At 40.5% G+C, this 19,342-nt stretch overlaps 1 protein-coding gene across 1 annotated transcript; it reads right to left on the reverse strand.

Annotated features, from left to right (window-relative positions):
* Positions 1-1,186: 1,186 nt before the first annotated feature.
* Positions 1,187-17,512, reverse strand: spock3 (SPARC (osteonectin), cwcv and kazal like domains proteoglycan 3). The gene is made up of 11 exons (XM_054604007.1): positions 17,426-17,512; positions 17,127-17,249; positions 9,238-9,277; positions 7,144-7,252; positions 6,204-6,312; positions 5,953-6,061; positions 5,554-5,667; positions 5,215-5,436; positions 4,191-4,253; positions 3,951-4,088; positions 1,187-3,450 (listed from the first exon to the last, which is right to left on the reverse strand). Exons 2-11 carry the CDS (start codon positions 17,247-17,249, stop codon positions 3,293-3,295), a joined length of 1,185 nt encoding a protein of 394 aa, XP_054459982.1. The 5' UTR covers positions 17,426-17,512; the 3' UTR covers positions 1,187-3,292.
* Between the last annotated feature and the right edge of the window lie 1,830 nt (positions 17,513-19,342).

Consider the following 19,342-nt stretch of genomic DNA (forward strand, 5'->3'; position numbering starts at 1 on the left):
GAGATCCTTTTTTTAGCAATAATTCCTTTAAGTGCTCCGAAAATGGAAACACTGACACATCAGTGACAACTGTGCAAACTCCTTCTGCTGTCTAAGACCATGTAATTGGAAAATAACTCAAAACTAGCAACTAAATGGACCTTGTCGCTAGCATTATTTCACATTGAACTGACATGTTTCTACTGCTGCTTTATACATATCAATATATTACACAATCATAACACAATCATAGTAGGTGATCACACCTCATACAGCAACAATACCTTATCATGCACCAGAGTGTGGAAGAGAGAAAAGAACCTGCGTCAAAGGTTATTGCTTATCCAAGAAACATGATTTCCGAACATCAAAAGTGCTTCCTGCAATTTGAGGCATTTCCCATCAGCGCTCAGTCATACCATCTCCCCATACACTGGCAAATAACTCTTTATTGTTGGGCGGCCTCCAACAACAGGCTCCACTGTGTGGAAATTAGCCACAGAGATGGTATCTGTCCACATTTCTATGGTCAGCACAGACACACAGAGGAAAAGTGTGTGAAAAATGAACATTGGATATTTACCCAGTGATTTCCTGCGTCCTGCTTACACTGGGCTGTGTAAAAACCAAAAAGGAAACAAAGTTTTCCAGGCCAGTGAATGTGCCTTTTTCCTGTATTGATTCCCTTAGTGTTTGTGTTTTGCTCTACATGTGTTAAGTGTGCTTGTATGTGCTTTGTGTACGCATCCATGTATGGTGTGGGTGTGACGTTGGCTTATAAAATATTCACCTGTTCTTCACATACATAATGCAGTAATGTTCCTGCACACAGAACTCATTTACCTACGAACAAATAGAGTTTGTCACTCCTGACTGTCAGCTTACTCTCTTTTTAAATTGGGAAAGTAATTATACTTTCATCTTCCCTTTATGGCAGGTGTTGTGACATTTCATTTCACCCTTAAACAATAGCTCTGCACCCTTAAATGGTGCGGAAACTTGTGTTAATTGTGTTTTCTCAGTTCCCATATTCTCTTTTATAGCACAGACCCTCGGTAACTTGCATGTCTTTACCTGAAAATAAGCAGATAAATGCAGAACCGAAAGAACAAACATGGAAGGGAAACTTCGGAAACACAGGAACAAATGTTTGTTGCATGTATTCATGTCCATCCTCCAAGCAGCACTCAGTCAAGCAAACGTTGGTCAATAAAGCTTTTATTTCAGCAAATCATACATACACTGTAAAAAATGCATCTGTATCATAACCTTGAAACACATCAGAGCTGTGACGACAGTGTGTGATTGGTTGAGAGTGGCTACAGTGTCTGAGGTCATCAAAACGATTTGCATGTCATCACACTCATGAAACAGCACACTTTAAGACTGAAACATTTTCCAGTTACTAAAGTTAATTGAAATTCCAAGTTAAAAGGAATGAAGGGAGCAAAAAATAACAAAACTATGGAACAGTTAGATGGCACTTTTCAGGTCTTAACATGGAATTTCAACAGATGTTTGATTCAAAATGAAGCCCGAAGGCAGATTAATAAGTGAAAATTAACATAGAAGCTCCTCTAATCCCAGATCTGCATAAACTGTCACAGGACTTGTCAAGAATACACAGATCTGGGATCAGTTTCAGTTCTCAACCCTGACAGATATACACTATAAGTAGCTAGAGCAGATCAGGTACAAATCAAGCTTTTGTAACAAAGTAAAAGCAAAACACTGTAAGATACTCATCTTTCTTTCATATAAAGCTCTCTAAACCAAAGCTTCCTCTAGCCAGTGTACTAATATATAAAACATTTTCAAATCCAGCAGAATCTAAGTGTGTATTTTATGCCTTAACTGCTAAGTTTATCTGTGCTTCTCTACATTCTAGCTATCCTATGGAACAAATCAAAAGATCTGATATATGGCCTATGTTACACCATCGCAAGAGAGACCCAAAACACAAGCCATACCAAAACCCAAATAGTATCAGGGCAGGACAGATAAACCACCCAGTGAGCTTATGTCAGTCAAGCAGGCATGCTTTCCCACACTATCCCCACCATCTGTCCTTATCTGTAAAAGGCACACCTTAGCCTTTATCCCCTGCCAGACATTTTCAACAGGTCTGCGTGGCTCTGTGGTTTTATTACCGTGCAAGAGAGTTATTCTGTTAAACAGTGTGCTCAAATAACGTAAAATTTGAATCATTGACTCCGCATCTGAGCGGTGATGATGTTTTTACTTTAGCTCACTGACGTATTAAAGGACAGTAAACATTTTTTTATTTTTTTTTTATTACTCCTACTTGTGTCTCAAGCAGTTTATAACTATGCAAGTGCAGTTTCATCTGTACACGCTTGAAGGAATTTTTCTCCCTCAAGCTCCATTTATGTTTTGAGTTCCACAAAGCTTTAGCCTCTGGTTCTACAGACTGAAACAACGTCACGCAGTATTAGACATGCTAAGACAAATCTGTTTCATCATCTGTATTCATCCCACAATGGATTAGAAAAATAGATAACAATAACATTTCCCCCCCCTTCCACCACCGGCCAAGCAGTAATTTGTCTTTCCTCGTCGCCGAGTCTTTGAGATGATTTGACTTGATTTGTGTCTCTGTGAAAACAGCTAGCATGTCGGTTCTGATTGTTGTCCAACTTACGCTGTGTTTTTTTTTTTCTTTTGCCTTAATACTCCTAATGAAGCATGTCTAACTCTTATCTTGTTTTTCCACACAGTTACAGTCACGATTACAAATCAAGATCAAAAGAAACCTAAAGAGTGCAATATTCTCTTATCTACATCATCAACATCCCACCTATACACAGGAACATTTGATAAGGAGTAAACGGGTGGGTGGGGGTTGGGAGGAGGAGGACGATGGAACGAAGAAGGGGAAATCTCTTTAACATTACGCCTCAGGCATCAACAGACTCAGGCATCAGAGTGCTGCACAAGGACAGGACACACTATAAGACATGGACTGTCCGATGAAGGGAGAGGTCTTTGCACAATTCACCAAATCCAAAACACTGGATTGGTTGTGGATTAGTCCTGGTCAAGTTTTCTGGTTGGCTGACACACAAGTGCCATTAACCAATCATATTTTATACTTAGAGAGGAAGAGAAATCATAAACGTTTGCCAGGAATAGTATTTTTTTTTTTTAAACTTATGAACAAACAATACACAGAGAGTAGTCCATAGGCTGTTAGTACGATTAAGTATCTGCCTGGGGAGTCACCTAGAAACGTGCAGTTTGACCAAACAAACAGTTTTCTCTTTTTTCTTTTTTTTCTTTTCTTTTTTTAAAATTACGACAGATACTCGTCATTGTCGTCGTCATCGTCCTCATCTTCGTCGTCCTCGTCGTCCATGCCAGCCTGGTGGTTGAGAACAAAGGAATCTTCATCATCATCGGTGAACAGCGAGTCTCCGCTGCCAAGGTCTCCAGACGACTCCAGAATCACGCCTAGAAAATGTAACAAATCTTACAATTAAGGGAGTCGTTTTTGGAAATAAGTAGTAGATAGGTCAATATTAACCACTAAGTTTAGCTTAACATAAATCAACCTAGCTTAGACAGAAGTACCTAGAAGTACTTAGAAGTACATGAACCCAGTTATACCAGAACTTGTGATTTTACACCATTTATTTGGGAAGAAAACAAGAAGTTTGTCAGTTAGTGAGCTTTATAGGTGGACCTGCTGCTGGCGGCAGCTTTAAAATGAACGGACAGATATGAAAGTGGGTTCATTGCATCTTACTCGCTTGAACAAGCAAGTGAATATGCCTATCTCAAACCTGTCAATCTATTCCTATAACAGTTTTATGTTACAAATACATTGTGGTTACCGACAGATTTCATTCAATATAAAAAAGGGAAATTATTTCCTCCATGATGCTTGAACTGCAAATAACCCTGTATCTCTTTGTTTTCTTACACTGAAACATGACACACTATTTGCCTACCGCAGTTTGCAGAGCCATGGGTGCGAGAGCTGGCCACCTCGTTTCCATAACGATCTACACACCAGCACTGGCCGCTGCTGCTGTGACACTGGTGGGACCTGTAGTAACCTTCCTCATCACAGGATGGCAGGTACTGACCTACAAGCCCAAACACACAGACGCACACAATGAATTAGGGTGTTTGTGTGTGTATTTGAGTTTGTGTGTGTGCGTGTGTGTGTGTGTGTGTGCGTGTCTCACCAAGCAGTTTCTTCCCCGCTTGCTTTTTGTTGATACTGGACAGCTCTGCTTTACAAGGGGAATCTGAAAGGAGAGACACAGGAGGCTGGTAACAAACTGCAGACGTCTGCTTTTCTGGGAAAGCATCTGTTTGAGTGAACTTTGCTTCCTTTGTGTACTTTTTGCTTTTGTTGTGATGTTTGTTACCCAGCTGTCTTTGCTTTTATAAGTGCAGCTCCGTTGACTCATCTGTACAGTTTCTTCATGACCAAAAACAAAACAAATATGTGTCCTTTGTCTAATCCAATGTCATCCGATTGCAGTGTGTTTTGTACCGTATTGTGTTGCATTTCATTGTAGTATACAGAGTACAGTAATGTATTTTGTACATATCAAAGAAGACTATGCCAATCTGATTGAATGGAAGGTGTGTTATTTACTGATAGTAGTTAAGTTAGTTTAGAAATAAGAGAAAACTTCTGGCTTATTTCAACTTGGATCTTGTTTTCAGAGTTTTGAGCATCATTTCTATTAGTTATCAGAACTATGTGCAATGAACCAAAGTAACTGCTGAGCTTGGGAATCATTAAATAGTTACAACTTAGTATGAAGAGGCAACAGACACGGGGAAAAGGCGATCAAACGGGTTGTAAACAAGCCCCCAGTTAAGCCAAATTTTGAAACCACTTTATTTAAATGTCAAAGCGAAAGTGTATGTTGATAATAATTCCTCATTGCATAGACAAACTGTGAAGGAGCACAATTACACCAAGATTATTAGGTCAAAGTGGTTCTATTGTAATGGATCTTTAAAAAGAACAGTTGAATAGTAAGTAGTAATTTAGTTATTTGTAGGACTGTTGCATGTTTCTTATTATATAAGAAAAAACTATGAAAATAAGACGTGCTTGTTGAATGAAATCAGAACTTCGCTTCTGATGTCTTACATCACAAGATACAGACACTGAATAGGAATAACATCTGTGTTTGCATGTATATCCAGGTGTTTAAGGTGTTGCATGTATGGTGCATGGAGAAACCGTACCTGTGTACCTCTGGAAGCATGTGCACCACTCAGAGCTGGTTATAACTTTGTCCGCATGTGTGTCGCAGGATTTGAAGAAGGTGTCGGAGCAAGGCTCGTTCCTGTCCAGGTAGAGGCTCTTGATCTCAGATTGGTCCAGCTGGACATCAAAGTTCGTGTCCAGTCGGGAGAACATCCAGCCCAGAGGGTCCTTGCAAATAGGTGACGCCCCAACCTCGAACTCTGCGAGGAAAAAGGTAAAAAATTAGAGAGATGCAGCCAGGTATCCCGTTTACCAATGAATGAAGAAATGTTGTTTACTTTCTTGTTTCTCTGCTTTGTTTAGGCCACGTGACTCACTGTTTTTCTCTGGCTTCTGGATCTTGACTCTCTTGTGGTTGCCATTTTCATGCAGCACCCTGAACCAGTCTCTCAGACGATTCACCACTTCCTTCAGATCCGACTCACTGCACACTGAGGAACAACAACACTAATAATTAATGGCAATAAAGTGACTCTTTAATGTCCCCCTAGTCCCTTATGGAGGAGAGAAGTCAGAATCAGCTATAGCACAGCTGCCCTGAAACTTGTAAGGATTCAGTGTCACTTCTTCAGGGCAGAAGGGTTACGCTTGTCAAGGCGGGGCTTTAACATGGGCTTGGACACCACGGAAGCCTTTTTAATTGAGGAGAATTTATTGTTTATCCTGCAAAGCATCTCAGCTCACAGAGTGCAGTCATGTGTGCAGAAACGGTGTACCTTTCTTCTCTGCAGAGCTCTCCTCAGGCTGGGCGGGGCAAGGACACATGCCAGAACACTTCACAGAAATCTTCTTTCCTGTGATGCATGCCTGGTAGTCTAACTTACACTGAGCGGGAGAGCGATAAGAGACAGATGGGACGAGACAGAAGAGGAAGTAAGATCAGGATGTGTGTCTCATCAAGAGGAAATGAAAAAAAATATGTGTTCATATGTCTCTAATGGGAGGGAGAGATTGTGTGTGCGGGTACCTTGGTGGAGTAGGAGTGGCCGTCGGTTCCACAAACAGGAGAGGGGTGAACCACAGGGCAGGGTTTGCACTTTGACCCTGGACTCTGGTACAAACTGGCATCTTTAAAACTAGAGAAGAGATTCAAAACACTTATCTTACAAACACGAGCACTCAAAATCTGACCGTATGCATATTCAAATTTATAAAAATGTCATTTGATATTGTCTCTATCACAATGACCTGTGTATATGCCCTGCTTTATGCAAAATTAAGGTTTTCTAAGCATTTTTCATCCATGGTGTATTTTCTTGTTCTTACGTCAATTCCAGAAATGAGGAAAGGTTTTGGATTTATGTGTGATTATTTTTTATGATTTGCCAGCACTGTGCAGTGGTAATTGTGTTGCTGCTAAGAATTGGAAATGAGGTCAGTATGGCGTTACTGTCCTCTGTCCAGTCTGCAGTGTCCCAGACAGACACATACACAAACACACACACATACAAAGCCCATTCATATCACTTGGCAGGACTTTATGTCCATTGAAAGGCAGTGCCAGTGCTCGGGTAATTGGACTACACAGTAATGTCGCACAACAGTCACAAGAGAGCCGGGCAACTGGTGGACAAGCTGGAAAATGAGACAGCCAGCCACCCCTCTGGTGTTGTTGCTTATCATGCTGCGTGAATAAGTGAGCAGAAAAAAAAACAAGGGATGAGAAAAGAGATGGGAAGTAATAAAGAGATTTGATTTGCTCTTAATCCGCTGTCATTTGTGTTTCATCTCTGGCACATCTGAATGCAAACTCGTAGGACAGCTCTGAGACTTAGGTGGGTTTAAAAGAGCAAGTGTGTGTGTGTGTGTGTGTGTGTGTGTGTGTGTGTGTGTGTGTGTGTGTGTGTGTGTGTGTGTGTGTGTGTGTGTGTGTGTGTGTGTGTGAGAGTGTACGTGTGTGTTCTTACCTAACTCTCCTCTGGCTGACACAAGAGGCAGTCTTGTAATCCTCAGCCACACACACCTTGTGGCGACTGCACTTGATCTTAAGACAGGGGTCTTTGGCTGGATCAAGGCCTAGAAAGCACAAAACAGTGATGTGGAATGAGAACTCTTTTCAGTGTTATACGTGTATTGTCTGTGTGTCAGCGACCCAAACACAGCCTCGTTTTTGAAAGCGCTTTCTATGAAGACTAAGATCATGACCATAAACAGAGGAAATAGTCCAAGGTTACATTTTCCTTTTGTTCTCTGAAATATTAGGTCAATGATTCCTTGTTAAACCATGTACTTCCTTTTCAATTTTTCAGATCCCAGCTGTGAGGATAGGTGTAAAAGATCTGTGTGTGTGTGTGTGTGTGTGTGTGTGTGTGTGTGTGTGTGTGTGTGTGTGTGTGTGTGTGTGTGTGTGTGTGTGTGTGTGTGTGTGTGTGTGTGTGTGTTTGTGTGTGTGTGCCTCTTTACTTACTGGCAATGTTTCTCTCACTGAACTGAAAGCCATAATACCATTAAGTATCCTTACGACTAAAAACAGATGGAACTGGTAATAAGCTACTTCTGACCTTACAGCAGCCTGCACTGGGCGTCAGTCTTCGGTGAGATCCTAAAACTGATCTGGTATCAGATCTCACAGCTGAGTGCCATATCTGGCCTTGAAAGCTGATTTTAGATCTGAGTCTTAGGCTGAGGGTGCAATCCTTGTTGGTAAAGAATAAGGCAAGCTTACTGTTTCTGACCACTTGTCAGCCTTCAGCATGACAGCTATGGCACAGGATCTAAGGCCCTCGGCTGATCCCAGAACAGTTTGTGGACGACCTCTGCTCTAAAGAACCTTACTGTAATCCCTGGGCAGCTTTAGCAGATTATCCTGCCTCCATCCGCCAACGCAGCATCTAATGCTATTGTTTTCTTGACATGTCTGTGTGTGTATGTGTGTGTGGGTGTGATGATGAGTGTGTGGGTGTGTGTGTGTGTGTGTGTGTGTGTGTGTGTGTGTGTGTGTGTGTGTGTGTGTGTGTGTGTGTGTGTGTGTGTGTGTGTGTGTGTGTGTGTGTGTGTGTGTGTGTGTGTGTATTTGGGGATACAGTGATGAATGAGAGTGAATTTGTCCTGATGTGCCTTGCTGTATGATCTTATGGCCATCAGTGACTCAATGGGAAATTACATGATCAATGAACAGATATTCATCCTTTATCACTTCAGCTACATAAACTAAGAGGTTGCTGAAATATTGGGGATAGCTTGGAAATAGCACACACTCACATAAGAACACCAATAGGTAAATTAGTGTAAATTTCAAGGTCTAATGAATGTTTTCACAAAAAAATACGTGAGATGTTCACCATCCTTTCCTTACTGCTAATAATTATTATTACATACACAGGGCCAATTGGTTGCAGCATGTTTCCAGCCACAAAATGTATCTGATGGTCTAAGTTAAGTTAAGGAACAGACACAAATCAACTAAGAAACATGATGGTTTAAGATCAATCTAATGATGTTGCTCTCAATTGTTTGTCCGTCTGTTAGTTAGGTAGATATTTAAAAAACACATTTTGAAGAAATTGGTTTTAAATTAAGCCATGTTCCAAGCAACAAGGGATTTGTTTTTGGAGGGAAGAGCGGGACCATGTGGTCAATTACTTTTTTGATAATAACTCAATATTAACTTTCACAATTCACGCATTCTTTTTCATTTTGTCTTCATGTTACATATTTGGGTGACCTTGAAAAAATAAGTTTTGATTTGCCATATTGTGTTTCTATAATAAGCTGCCAAATCATGTGAGCATGACCTATGACCTTGATAAAAACTGCCATGCCTCTATAGTAGTTAGCAATTGCAACCAAATGATGCCATGTACATTCTGACTACATTTGATGGCATTTTGGCATTGGGTGGTTTTACAGTAACATAATAGAGCTAAGTAGCCATAACCTAATGAAAATATATGAGACTCACTTCATTTTATCTGGGCATTCTCCAAAAATATATCAAGATATACATCCATATGCAGATTAAATATTTTAATGCACAAGCACTAGCGAGCTCTCACACCCACCTTGATCGAAGGGCTTGGATGGAGTCCATGTTCCAGGCTCCTGAAAAAGGGTATAACAATAAACAAAAATAAATAAAGATATTCTCCAAATGACATCTAGAATGAAATATACATGACAAATACAAGACTATTAAGCAGTCATACAAACCTCCACTTCCTTCAGTAGAAAGCATTACAGAGAGAGAGAATAAGGAATTATTTGTCTTTTTGAGTGGAAACTTTGCATAATGAAATAAACTGATGTAATTTTAGGAAACACACACCAACACACCATCATGTACAAACACAGACCAAGCATTAGTTGAGATCATGTCGATATTATGACAGCAGCTCTGTGCATAAAAAGGGTGTGTTTGTGTGTGCATGTGCTGCTTATTATGACCTTATGATCGCCTCATGGAATTTTGTTTATATACCATATGTGGCACTACAATAGAGAGAGGATGTCACATCAAACGGGCTGAACAGTTTAAAGATGTGAAAGGAATATAAACGTTTTAGGGTTTTGGTTTAGGTCATGAAAAGGAAATTTGTGAAAAAGTGGATTGCAATTGACTGACTATGACCGGCTTTTAAAAATGTATTTAAAGTTAAGGGAGGCATGAGGCTTTCAGTGAAGTGAAATTGGGGCTAAACCAACAAAAATGTTTGGAGAGCCGAAAATAGATAGAAAAATAAATAAATACAGATTTTAATGTCAAGATTTGTAATGTTCAATGAATGCATTGACTCTAAGCTTTGGCAAATCACCATTACAGAATGGACTCTTCCAGGGAAAGTGTGATATTTAAGGAGTTAAAGGGAATATTTAAAGAGCATATAAAGAAACTACCAGTCATACTAATTATAATTCCAAAAAGTGATTTACTCTTTCCCAAAATGGTTTGAAAACTGTTTTTAAAAATCTTCCTAGTTATAATCAAATGTCTGTTTCCTGGAGAAGTGTTTCAGCAGTCTAAATAAGGATTGCTTGGAGGTGAGTGGTTTGCGTGCTTTTAATAGAAGGACAAGTAGGAGACACACCCAGGGGTGCTGGCTCGTGATGCAAATGTAAAGGAGCTTAAGAAATAGTGAGCTGTGTGCCATTTCACTTAGACTGAGTTCAGAGATCTCATTACTCTCAGTTCCTTCTCAGGGGCATTATTTCAAACCCAACACTGCGCTGTCTTCTTTCTCATTCTGTCACAATGATAACCTGTTCTGCACACACATGTGTGTTTGTGTGTTTTTGTGTGTGTGACTCATTCAAATCTATATAGCAGAACAAATAGGAACTGAGGGGAAAAAAACCATATTATCTCATCAGCATAAATCCTACAGTGTGGCCAAGCGCAATAAAAGCTCTGTATGGAACATTTGCACATTTCAATGTTGTGCAAATCTCCACCAAAAGAATGTTTGAAATTCAATTAAATAGTGATATTCAGACCTGTCACGTAAACAGCAGTGAGTAAGACTTCTTTCCCAAAGCTCTTACTTCTTCTGCTTTCAATGTTCTTTGGTGCACATTTCTATGGACACAATTACCTCTCAAGTACAGAACAGATTTATTGTACCATTGTTATATAATTTCTACATATAGCATTTACCATGGAGACGGATGATAAAGACATCAAAGAGCGGTTCATGACACAAGGGAGGCCATAGAAGCAATCATAAAGCAGTTATGACTTATGATGCAGTACGCAACTCAAGAATAATTGAGCTAAATGCTTTAGAGAAGGCCTTTGCTTCGCTTTTGAAAATCAAAATCAAAATTCATTGACTATCAGAGACTATTGAAAGATACATCCATAAATTTTTTTTAGTGACAGCCGCAGTTGTGTTACAGAACCAAGTTCAAGGTTTTAGTATCTGCAGGGCATTAAGTGATTGAGGGAGTTTGTGTAGGTATTAGGGTGAGTGGCTGAGAGGAGTTCTTGCTCAGTTGTTAGGTATGTTTTATAAAGGTGCAGTACTACAGTTGACTATGCGGTACTGTGCTACTGCAGATTGTCTTTGTTATAAATGTTTGATTCTAGTTGTTTGATTCTTCTCTAAATTGTTCCCCAGGTCTTCTGGCTTGACAAGTGAGCATTAGTGTAAGAAAGGTTCAATGCTGGTTGAAATGTGGTTGAATAGAATATCTTCCTGCAGCATCATTGCAATTTTGCAGACAGTTTTTTTTAACAGGATGTTCCAGGAAGCTTAAGTACGTTTACACCTTAGCCTTGTATGCCACGCTTGTTTTGTAAGATGCTGTTTCAGTGATGTTTCCTGTATTGTCACCCTTGGCGGAAACAAGTAAATGCTTTTGTCCCGCAAATATTAACTTTAGTTTATTAATATTAATTTGATTTTCTTTTAGCATGTCAGTGCAGTTGAATGTACACGTGCCTGTGTGCGCAGTACATGTATGGCGCTAACTCTTACCCTTCGACACTGTTTGCTACAAGATCTAAGTTAAGCCTCCCTCAGTATCACTTCCTTGTGCTGCAGGTGAACAGGTTCAACTCTTGCTTTTTCTCAGCTCTTTTTGATTACACACACAATTGTCCTTTATTGCTGACCCTTTATCACCCTCTGCATCTTCGCCACTGACTCTTCATTACTCATTCACTTTTCCCTCTTCATCTTCCACTTCTAAAAAAGGTCCATGTTACGTTAAGAGAGAATTCATCAGTGGCCATTTGTTCTGTCTGTTTCTTATATTTAGAATCACTCACAGTACCCTACTTGAACATCAAAATATGAAAAAAAAAAACCACATACTGAAAGGTTAGCGAGCATGAAGCTAAATACAGAGGTACTTTTGTTTCTGCCCCCCTCTAGCACTGCTGACCATTGAGACTGAATAATGAGAACATTGCATTATGGGGGCCAAGCCCTCTAGACCAGTCAAGACAACAAAAGTGCTTGCGGTCTGATTCCTTAATGGAATGAACAGAAGCATGCATGGACACACACGTGAAGATACACAGAAACACACACACATATATGCCCGTCCACATGCACGCATAAACGAATAAACTTATCACCACAACATTGAATGTAGTGCCAGAGTCTGTCAGCACTGCAAAATACAAATAACTGGATGAATACCCTTCAGTGTACATGCAACCAACCACCCACTTTCCAAAAAATACAGAAAACCCAAAATTCAACAATAGAACTAATGGCCTCCTGAGCGTGCGCTAAAAATAGCTACTTTTCAATTCATCTCTCCATCTCTTTCCACCTCTCTTCCTCTCTCTCCCTTGCAGTTATAACAGTCACTCTTTCCGCATGTGCACCAACACACATAGACACAATAGTGTGTGCACTCTGTCGGCTAACATCCTAATTTGCTTGTGTGCATTCTGATGCTATTACAGAAACACGTTTATAGATAATAATATATTGCCCCTGACAACCTCTTTTCTCACCCTCACTTGAGATTTTCACACATCATTGCTACTAATTGTGTCCTAATGACTTCCTTTGCCTTCCCTGTCTCGTTGCTGCCTACCCCTCACATCCAACAGGAGAAATATGTGCATGCTTTCACTGTACTGGCTCTGCTTGTCTTGCTCAAGCTTGTCGCATGCACGCACAAACACACACTCAGGTGCTTTGAAGTGGAAAAGGCCTGAAGCTCTGTACCTTCCCTACATCATTCACCCTCCACAACACAAACAACACAGGACAGACACGCACAGTGAAAACACACAAAAGAGAGAGAGAGAGGAAGAGGAGGAGAGGAGAGGATGAAAAGGTGTATTCCGCTCTAATGAGGCTGGTCAAAACAATCTACACCTACACTGCACAATTATGTGTCATTCATTGTGTATTTCCTTCCATTTTTAAACATATCTTCCTCCTCAGATTATCTTTTTTTACTCTGTGGCAGTGCTGTGTGTTAGCCAAGGCCCAGAAAAGGGGAACATAATGTCTAAAGAACTTGAAATGGCACCAGTGCAGCAAAGAGAGCCCGAGGCCTCTCCAGACATCCTAACAGGACGTACAGTAAATCAGTGGCCGAGATCCTATCTAGTGCAGGAGACCCACTTATGGCTCTTGCTGAAAGATGAAAGCGAAAGCATGTAGTGCATGCCTAACATGTAAAATTGAAATCACAGTAAAGTTTGGCATAGAGCACCAGTACATGAGATCTGCATTTCTGATAGAAAGACAAAGTGTTTGACTACTGCGCTTATGTGATAGTAGGATAAAGATGACAAAAACAGCTTTGAGTGCAAGTAAAGAGTTTCATCCCAAACTAAAACACTCCAACCACCGTCATGATAAGTAATCACGTTATAGATAAGTCTTGAGGTCTGTCTGCAACAGGATTTGGTTGACCAGCTCTTTTGTAAAGTTATTTTTGAGTTCTATTCAGCTAGCCTACTAGCTAGTGATTTACTAAATTGTGTTGCATCATTAAAATGGAGAATACCTTAGAGGAGACTGTAGTAATATATTTGACACTAGGAAATATCTGTAACTCTGTCCATTCAAAAGCAATAAGCAATGTAAACAGGACGTTTCTGTAGCATTACATGTTGTGACATTACTTCCAAAAAAGGACAACAGCAGAAGTTAGCATGGCGCTGGTTCCTTCGACAAAAAGCCAATGGGATTCTTCCATAGGATTTTGAATTATTGCAGAAAATAAGCTTTGAGACAAATAGACATTTGAAGATAATCTTCACAGATGAACACCACGCTTATGACTTTGATTTATGAAATGTAAATGCAATCTTCAGAAGTAAAGAGCCGTTGTTAGGCTACAAAAGAACTACAACATAGTTGAAGGCTGTAGAGGCTGTAGAGAGTAGTCGGCATGATGTTGTTTTGAAGTTTCATAAGCAACTTGTAAGCAGCAGCATTTTTTAAGACATTTAAATGCTTCAAAATTCACATAAGGGGTATCTACTGAGGTATTTTATTACAACATTTTAAATTTCTTAAGCTTGTGTTAACCATAAACCATATTTTAGGCATCTTATTAAAAAAACCCACTCAAGCAAACAATTGACTTAGAGACGAGGGAACAAAAAGTGGAAATATTCTGACTCATTTTCTGCATCACTCTATGTAGGGATGACTTTGTTTATGCACACATGAATAAAAATGTTTCAGGGTTAGTCATATTTATTTCGATTAAGCTAACCTAACTGAAATTGTTTTGGTTGTTCGGATAAACCTAGCAAGGATACATTTTCATTTAATATAAATTTCTATTTTAGGAACTAGTTTCTGTGGTGCAACCTATGTTAAAACTAGGCTAAGTTTGCTCCTACAAAGAGCAGCTGCAACAAGCCCCAGTTATTAAAATGTTCATTTTTAGGGTGTAATCAAGCATGTTAATCCATCTACTCCCTGAAAATACATTTATATAAAGGCTATTAAATGTCTGTACAGGATTTATGACCTGTGTACCACTGTAAACATAGTGGTGATACATGTCTAATTGGTAACAAACATACAAAGAGAAAGGTAAACAAGCTTGCCAAGACTAACTGTCACTGCTTCTAAGTTATTTAGTCGAAAACTTTTGTATCAGTATTGATCAAGTCCTGTGTGAAAGAACGGAAAATCACACAGTGACACAGTGACAATCTGGGACATATCACAGGAAATGACAGGCACGCACATATATACAGAGCACATAATGCCTCTGTGCACCACCTCTATCTGTAATGCCTGAAGCCTCAAGGTTAAAACTGTTGTGAATGCACAGAGAGCCTTCAGTCCACCACCATACACTTCGTTCTTTCATCTTTCCTCTCCGCTCTCATTATCCCGTCCCTCCCTCTCAGGTATCTTTCTATCTATCTGTCTGTCTTTTTCGTTCTGTTCGGAATAGGTACGGTTAATTATCATCAAAATGTTTGAATTAACACAATCACCAATCTCTCTCTATCTCAACTGTCTCTCTAAGAGTTCCAACCATCTCACATAGCACTGCACATGGCCAATCACTGTTCCTCTCTAGCAATCGGTCATGACACCTTATTTGCATAATCCAAATCCTGCTCAATAGTTGGACCTGCGGTGAGTCACATGGGTCCACCTGAGCCGCTGGGTTCACACGCTTACAGTAAGTGTGATAGGGAGGCAAAATGAAAAATAGCCTGTAACAAGGTCGATATAAAACATGTCTAAAAGAGACAGCACCTGCCCTTTTCTTTAGAAATTAAAGAGAACGTTGCTCCTGCTTAGTTTTATCCATCTGACAAGGAATATACTGCAGGCTGGAATATATCAAAGGCTCTTATTCAGGAAAACATCATGAGTGCATGTGTGCAGCATGGTGAAGCTAGTGTGCATGAAAAGTGTATTTTCTATGGTGCATTATGTAAACCCTCTTGTCTTTGCATAGCTACTGAGCAAAAAGCTTGTTTCTTATAATGTGCATATTATGTGCACAAATATTTCATTTGGTTTGTTTGTGTGTGTGTGTGTGTGTGTGTGTGTGTGTGTGTGTGTGTGTGTGTGTGTGTGTGTGTGTGTGTGTGTGTGTGTGTGTGTGTTGCTCTTGTGTGTGAGTGAGTGAGTGCAAGTGCAAGCATGTACAAATCACTGCTGCTTTTGTGGACCCATTTACTGTAATCTGTGGTTAGAGGCAAGATATCCTTCTAACAAATCCACCTGAAACCTGCAGTACACTGTATACAGTCCTTTGACATTGAATTCTATTCATTTAAGCTCTGTAATTTGTGACATTCATTCCCTTATAAAAGTAGTGATATCCACAGTCTTTTATCTGTAATCTACAGCTAAAAACATAACTTAATATGAAGCCGAAATTTGTGTTTCTATACTGTAAAATAAAACAAAAACATGTGTCTTCACATACACTGGAAGGTGGATGTCTAATGAATATAAGTATTCTATGTGACAGTGGAAAGCATGAATATAATAATTATTTGCAGTAACTAGGCCATAGGTGGTTCTCATACCAGTGGAAATCTAGGGCTTCACTCTGAAATATTTGAATGAGTCCAAGGACAGGCATCAATAAATGATTAATATTTTCATTATTAATATTTTCAAACTGTCAAAAAAATGCACATTCTTCCTGTAACATGTGGCATGAACAAACCGGCTAACTATATTTTCAACAATGTATAATAAACTAATTCTAGCCTGTAGTAAATTGCCATTTTAATCAACTCTTGTCAAATACTTTTGTACATTATGGAGCAATAAATTCAATGACAAAATACCAAAAAAGGCCCACATTAGAATAAGTAAAATTAGCATCTGCCAGATTTTATGGCAAACAAAATGCTCCATCCAGTTATGAACAACAGCCACTTTGTACTTGAAATAAAAAATCTAATAAATGAACCACTGTATTCACAAACAAGGTAATGTTATGTTTTAAGGCAAGGTGTCAATCCAGCAGCACAGCACGTTGTTGTTTGGGATCCTTGGAGGGGGGGGGCCGTGTCTGGTTAGTTGCCACAACCTTGTGGCAGGTGTCTATCACTCTGACCAAAAAAAAAAAAAAAAAGCACATCCAGGCCTCACTGCTGCGGACTCCCCCCCTCCTCCCCCTCCCTCTCTAAACCTGCCCATAATTAGGCCCCTTTCTGGGACTCTGTAGATCCCCTTGGACAGCTCGGCTATGTGCATTTGGGTTTTTCGCAGAGGCCTTGGCTATCGAAAACACTCTCCCAGGAGAGGATCATCCCCAGCATCTTCAGTCTATTTACCGTCTATTTACCGGGGGGGGTGTTTGAGACACAACGAGCAAAACGTGCAGCGCATGATCACAAACCAATAGGGAGAAAATGGGGGTGGATGGGGGTCGGGTTGCAAATGAGATGATGAGAAGAAAAACGGCGTTAATTATATATATATATATATATATATATATATATACGCCAGAAAAAAAAAAAAAAAAAAAAAAAAAGACTTACATCTCTGAATTTATCCCATCTCCCAGCGAGCCACTTATCATCCAAAAAATTGCCGCTGTCGGAGCGAGCGGAGACGCGTCCGAAGGCGACGGCGCACAGACACAGCACGGCCACGCTCGGCATCTGCGGACACACAACAACAGCACGGAGGGAGAGAGAGGGAGAGAGGAGAGAGAGAGAGAGAGAGAGAGAGAGGACATCAGATCAGGCTGGAGGACACCACAGAGGCGCCTCAATCTGCATCCCCATCACCGAGCCGTGCTGAAGATGCGGAGGTGGTGTGTTTTCCCTTCTCCTACCTTGTCGCATCAGCTGCTATCCAGACTGTGTGTGCTCGCTGCCGTTTTCTGTCACTAGTAATAACAGCCCTCTCCTCCCTCCCTCCCTCCCTCTCTCTCTCTCTCTCTCTCTCTCTGTCTGTGCGCAGCAGAAAACGGGAACGCGCATGGCACCGCGCTCCTGTCCCTCTTTTATTTTTTTTTCTTTTTTTTTTCTCTCTCTCTCTCTCTCTCTCTGCTCTCTCCTCAGTCTCCTCGGAGGAAACAGTCATGATGGCTCACTGTGGGCTGTTATCAGGCCGCCGCAGAAAAAAAAAAAAAAAAAAAAGTGTCTTCCACTGATTACCTCTTTATGGGAAACACGTTGGGCAATGATAAAGTATAAGTACTTTATCAGCTGTATAGGAATGTTTTACTGATAGCATGTGACACAACAACAAACAAAAACATTGCCATAATGTAAGATCACTAACAAGATATACAAATACAAAGATTGCAGTTTATTTTCCAAAATAAATACTGTATTTAGATCAGATCATGCTTGCATGTGTGTGTGTGTGTGTGTGTGTGTGTGTGTGTGTGTGTGTGTGTCTTCTACTTGTCCCATGTCTCTGCTCTGTTGAAGCCATCACATGGGAGGCGCGCGGGCTTGTTCATACAGTAGTGACTGGTGAGTTCCACTCACATTCCTGGCAGAGGTTAGCTCAGGACTGTAAATTGATGCTCCGAGATAACACAGTCTCCATAAGAAATGCACATAAATGGTCCACTCTGGATGATTTGTGGAGGCGGGTTGAACCGCCCTCTGTCAGTGCAGAAGACCTTTCTAGGACATTGCAAAGCTCCGAAACATCCCCCCTTCAGAGCGGTTATGTGTGGTTGAAGGTGTTTTCTAGTTGGTGCGCTTGTTTCAGGCTTACACCTAACGCATTCTACAACAGGATACCACAGCGATTGCCGCAGTTTTGTCACAACAGCACGCAGACAAAGAGATAGGTGACACATGAAAGGTAAAAAAACAACCGAGTGAGGTGTTGAGCCACCGTCGGCAACCAAAACAGCTTCAATATGGCTTCCACAAGTGTCTGAACTCTACTGGAGGAGTATTCTTCTAAAAGATAATCCCTTATCTGTTGTTTCAGATTTGTCCAGCACGTCAGGTCAGTATCTTCCATAGATGTTCAACTACACTGATATATGGTGACTGTGAAGGCCACAGCATATGATTCACATTGAACAAGTGAACAAGAGTAAGAGGTGGACGGAGAAGAGAAGGATGTGGGAATAAAAGGCAGAGGGCAAGTTAGAGAGCATTAATATTACTTCCAGGCTCTTCACAGAGAAGCCTGATGGTCAGGAGGGTCACATTATTATGCACAGTTGTTGTAGAAACCCACCTTGACCTCAGCTTCACATCTTCATCTTCAGAAGAGGCTGTGGAAAAAAGTATGTGTGGGCATGTGGAAGAGATGACAGGGTACAGCTATTTGAAAGTCAAATTAGAACTATGAAGCATGCATGACTGCGTCAGAGAGGCACACGAGAGCGTTTCGAGGGGCGTGTGCAAAGGAGATTCTAAATGGTCAACTGCATACGCACACGCACGTACAAAGGAGTAAAAAAAGGGGTTTTGTTTTGTCGCGAATTCTGTGCTTGCTCTAACAGGAAGTAAGCAATATATAAACAGGAAACTGTTGGTGGAGATGCCATTGTGGTTGGAGGTGCCGGTCGACTTTGAAGCACACTTTGTTCTTTCTTGGATCAACACGAGGTTTTCTTGGATCAACACGAGGTGATCTAATCGCGGTTATGACAAGATAGTTGTGAAGATGGTGGTGTGCAGGTCTGTGGATGACACAGGCGTTCTTTATGGCTTACTGTTAGCTTGTACTTTGTGACATTTGTGCAGATGGAAGTAGTAAAAGAGGTGTTTTGTGT

This window comes from Anoplopoma fimbria, chromosome 9 (genome assembly GCF_027596085.1).
Source record: "Anoplopoma fimbria isolate UVic2021 breed Golden Eagle Sablefish chromosome 9, Afim_UVic_2022, whole genome shotgun sequence".
In the NCBI taxonomy this organism is placed as follows: Eukaryota; Metazoa; Chordata; class Actinopteri; order Perciformes; family Anoplopomatidae; genus Anoplopoma; species Anoplopoma fimbria.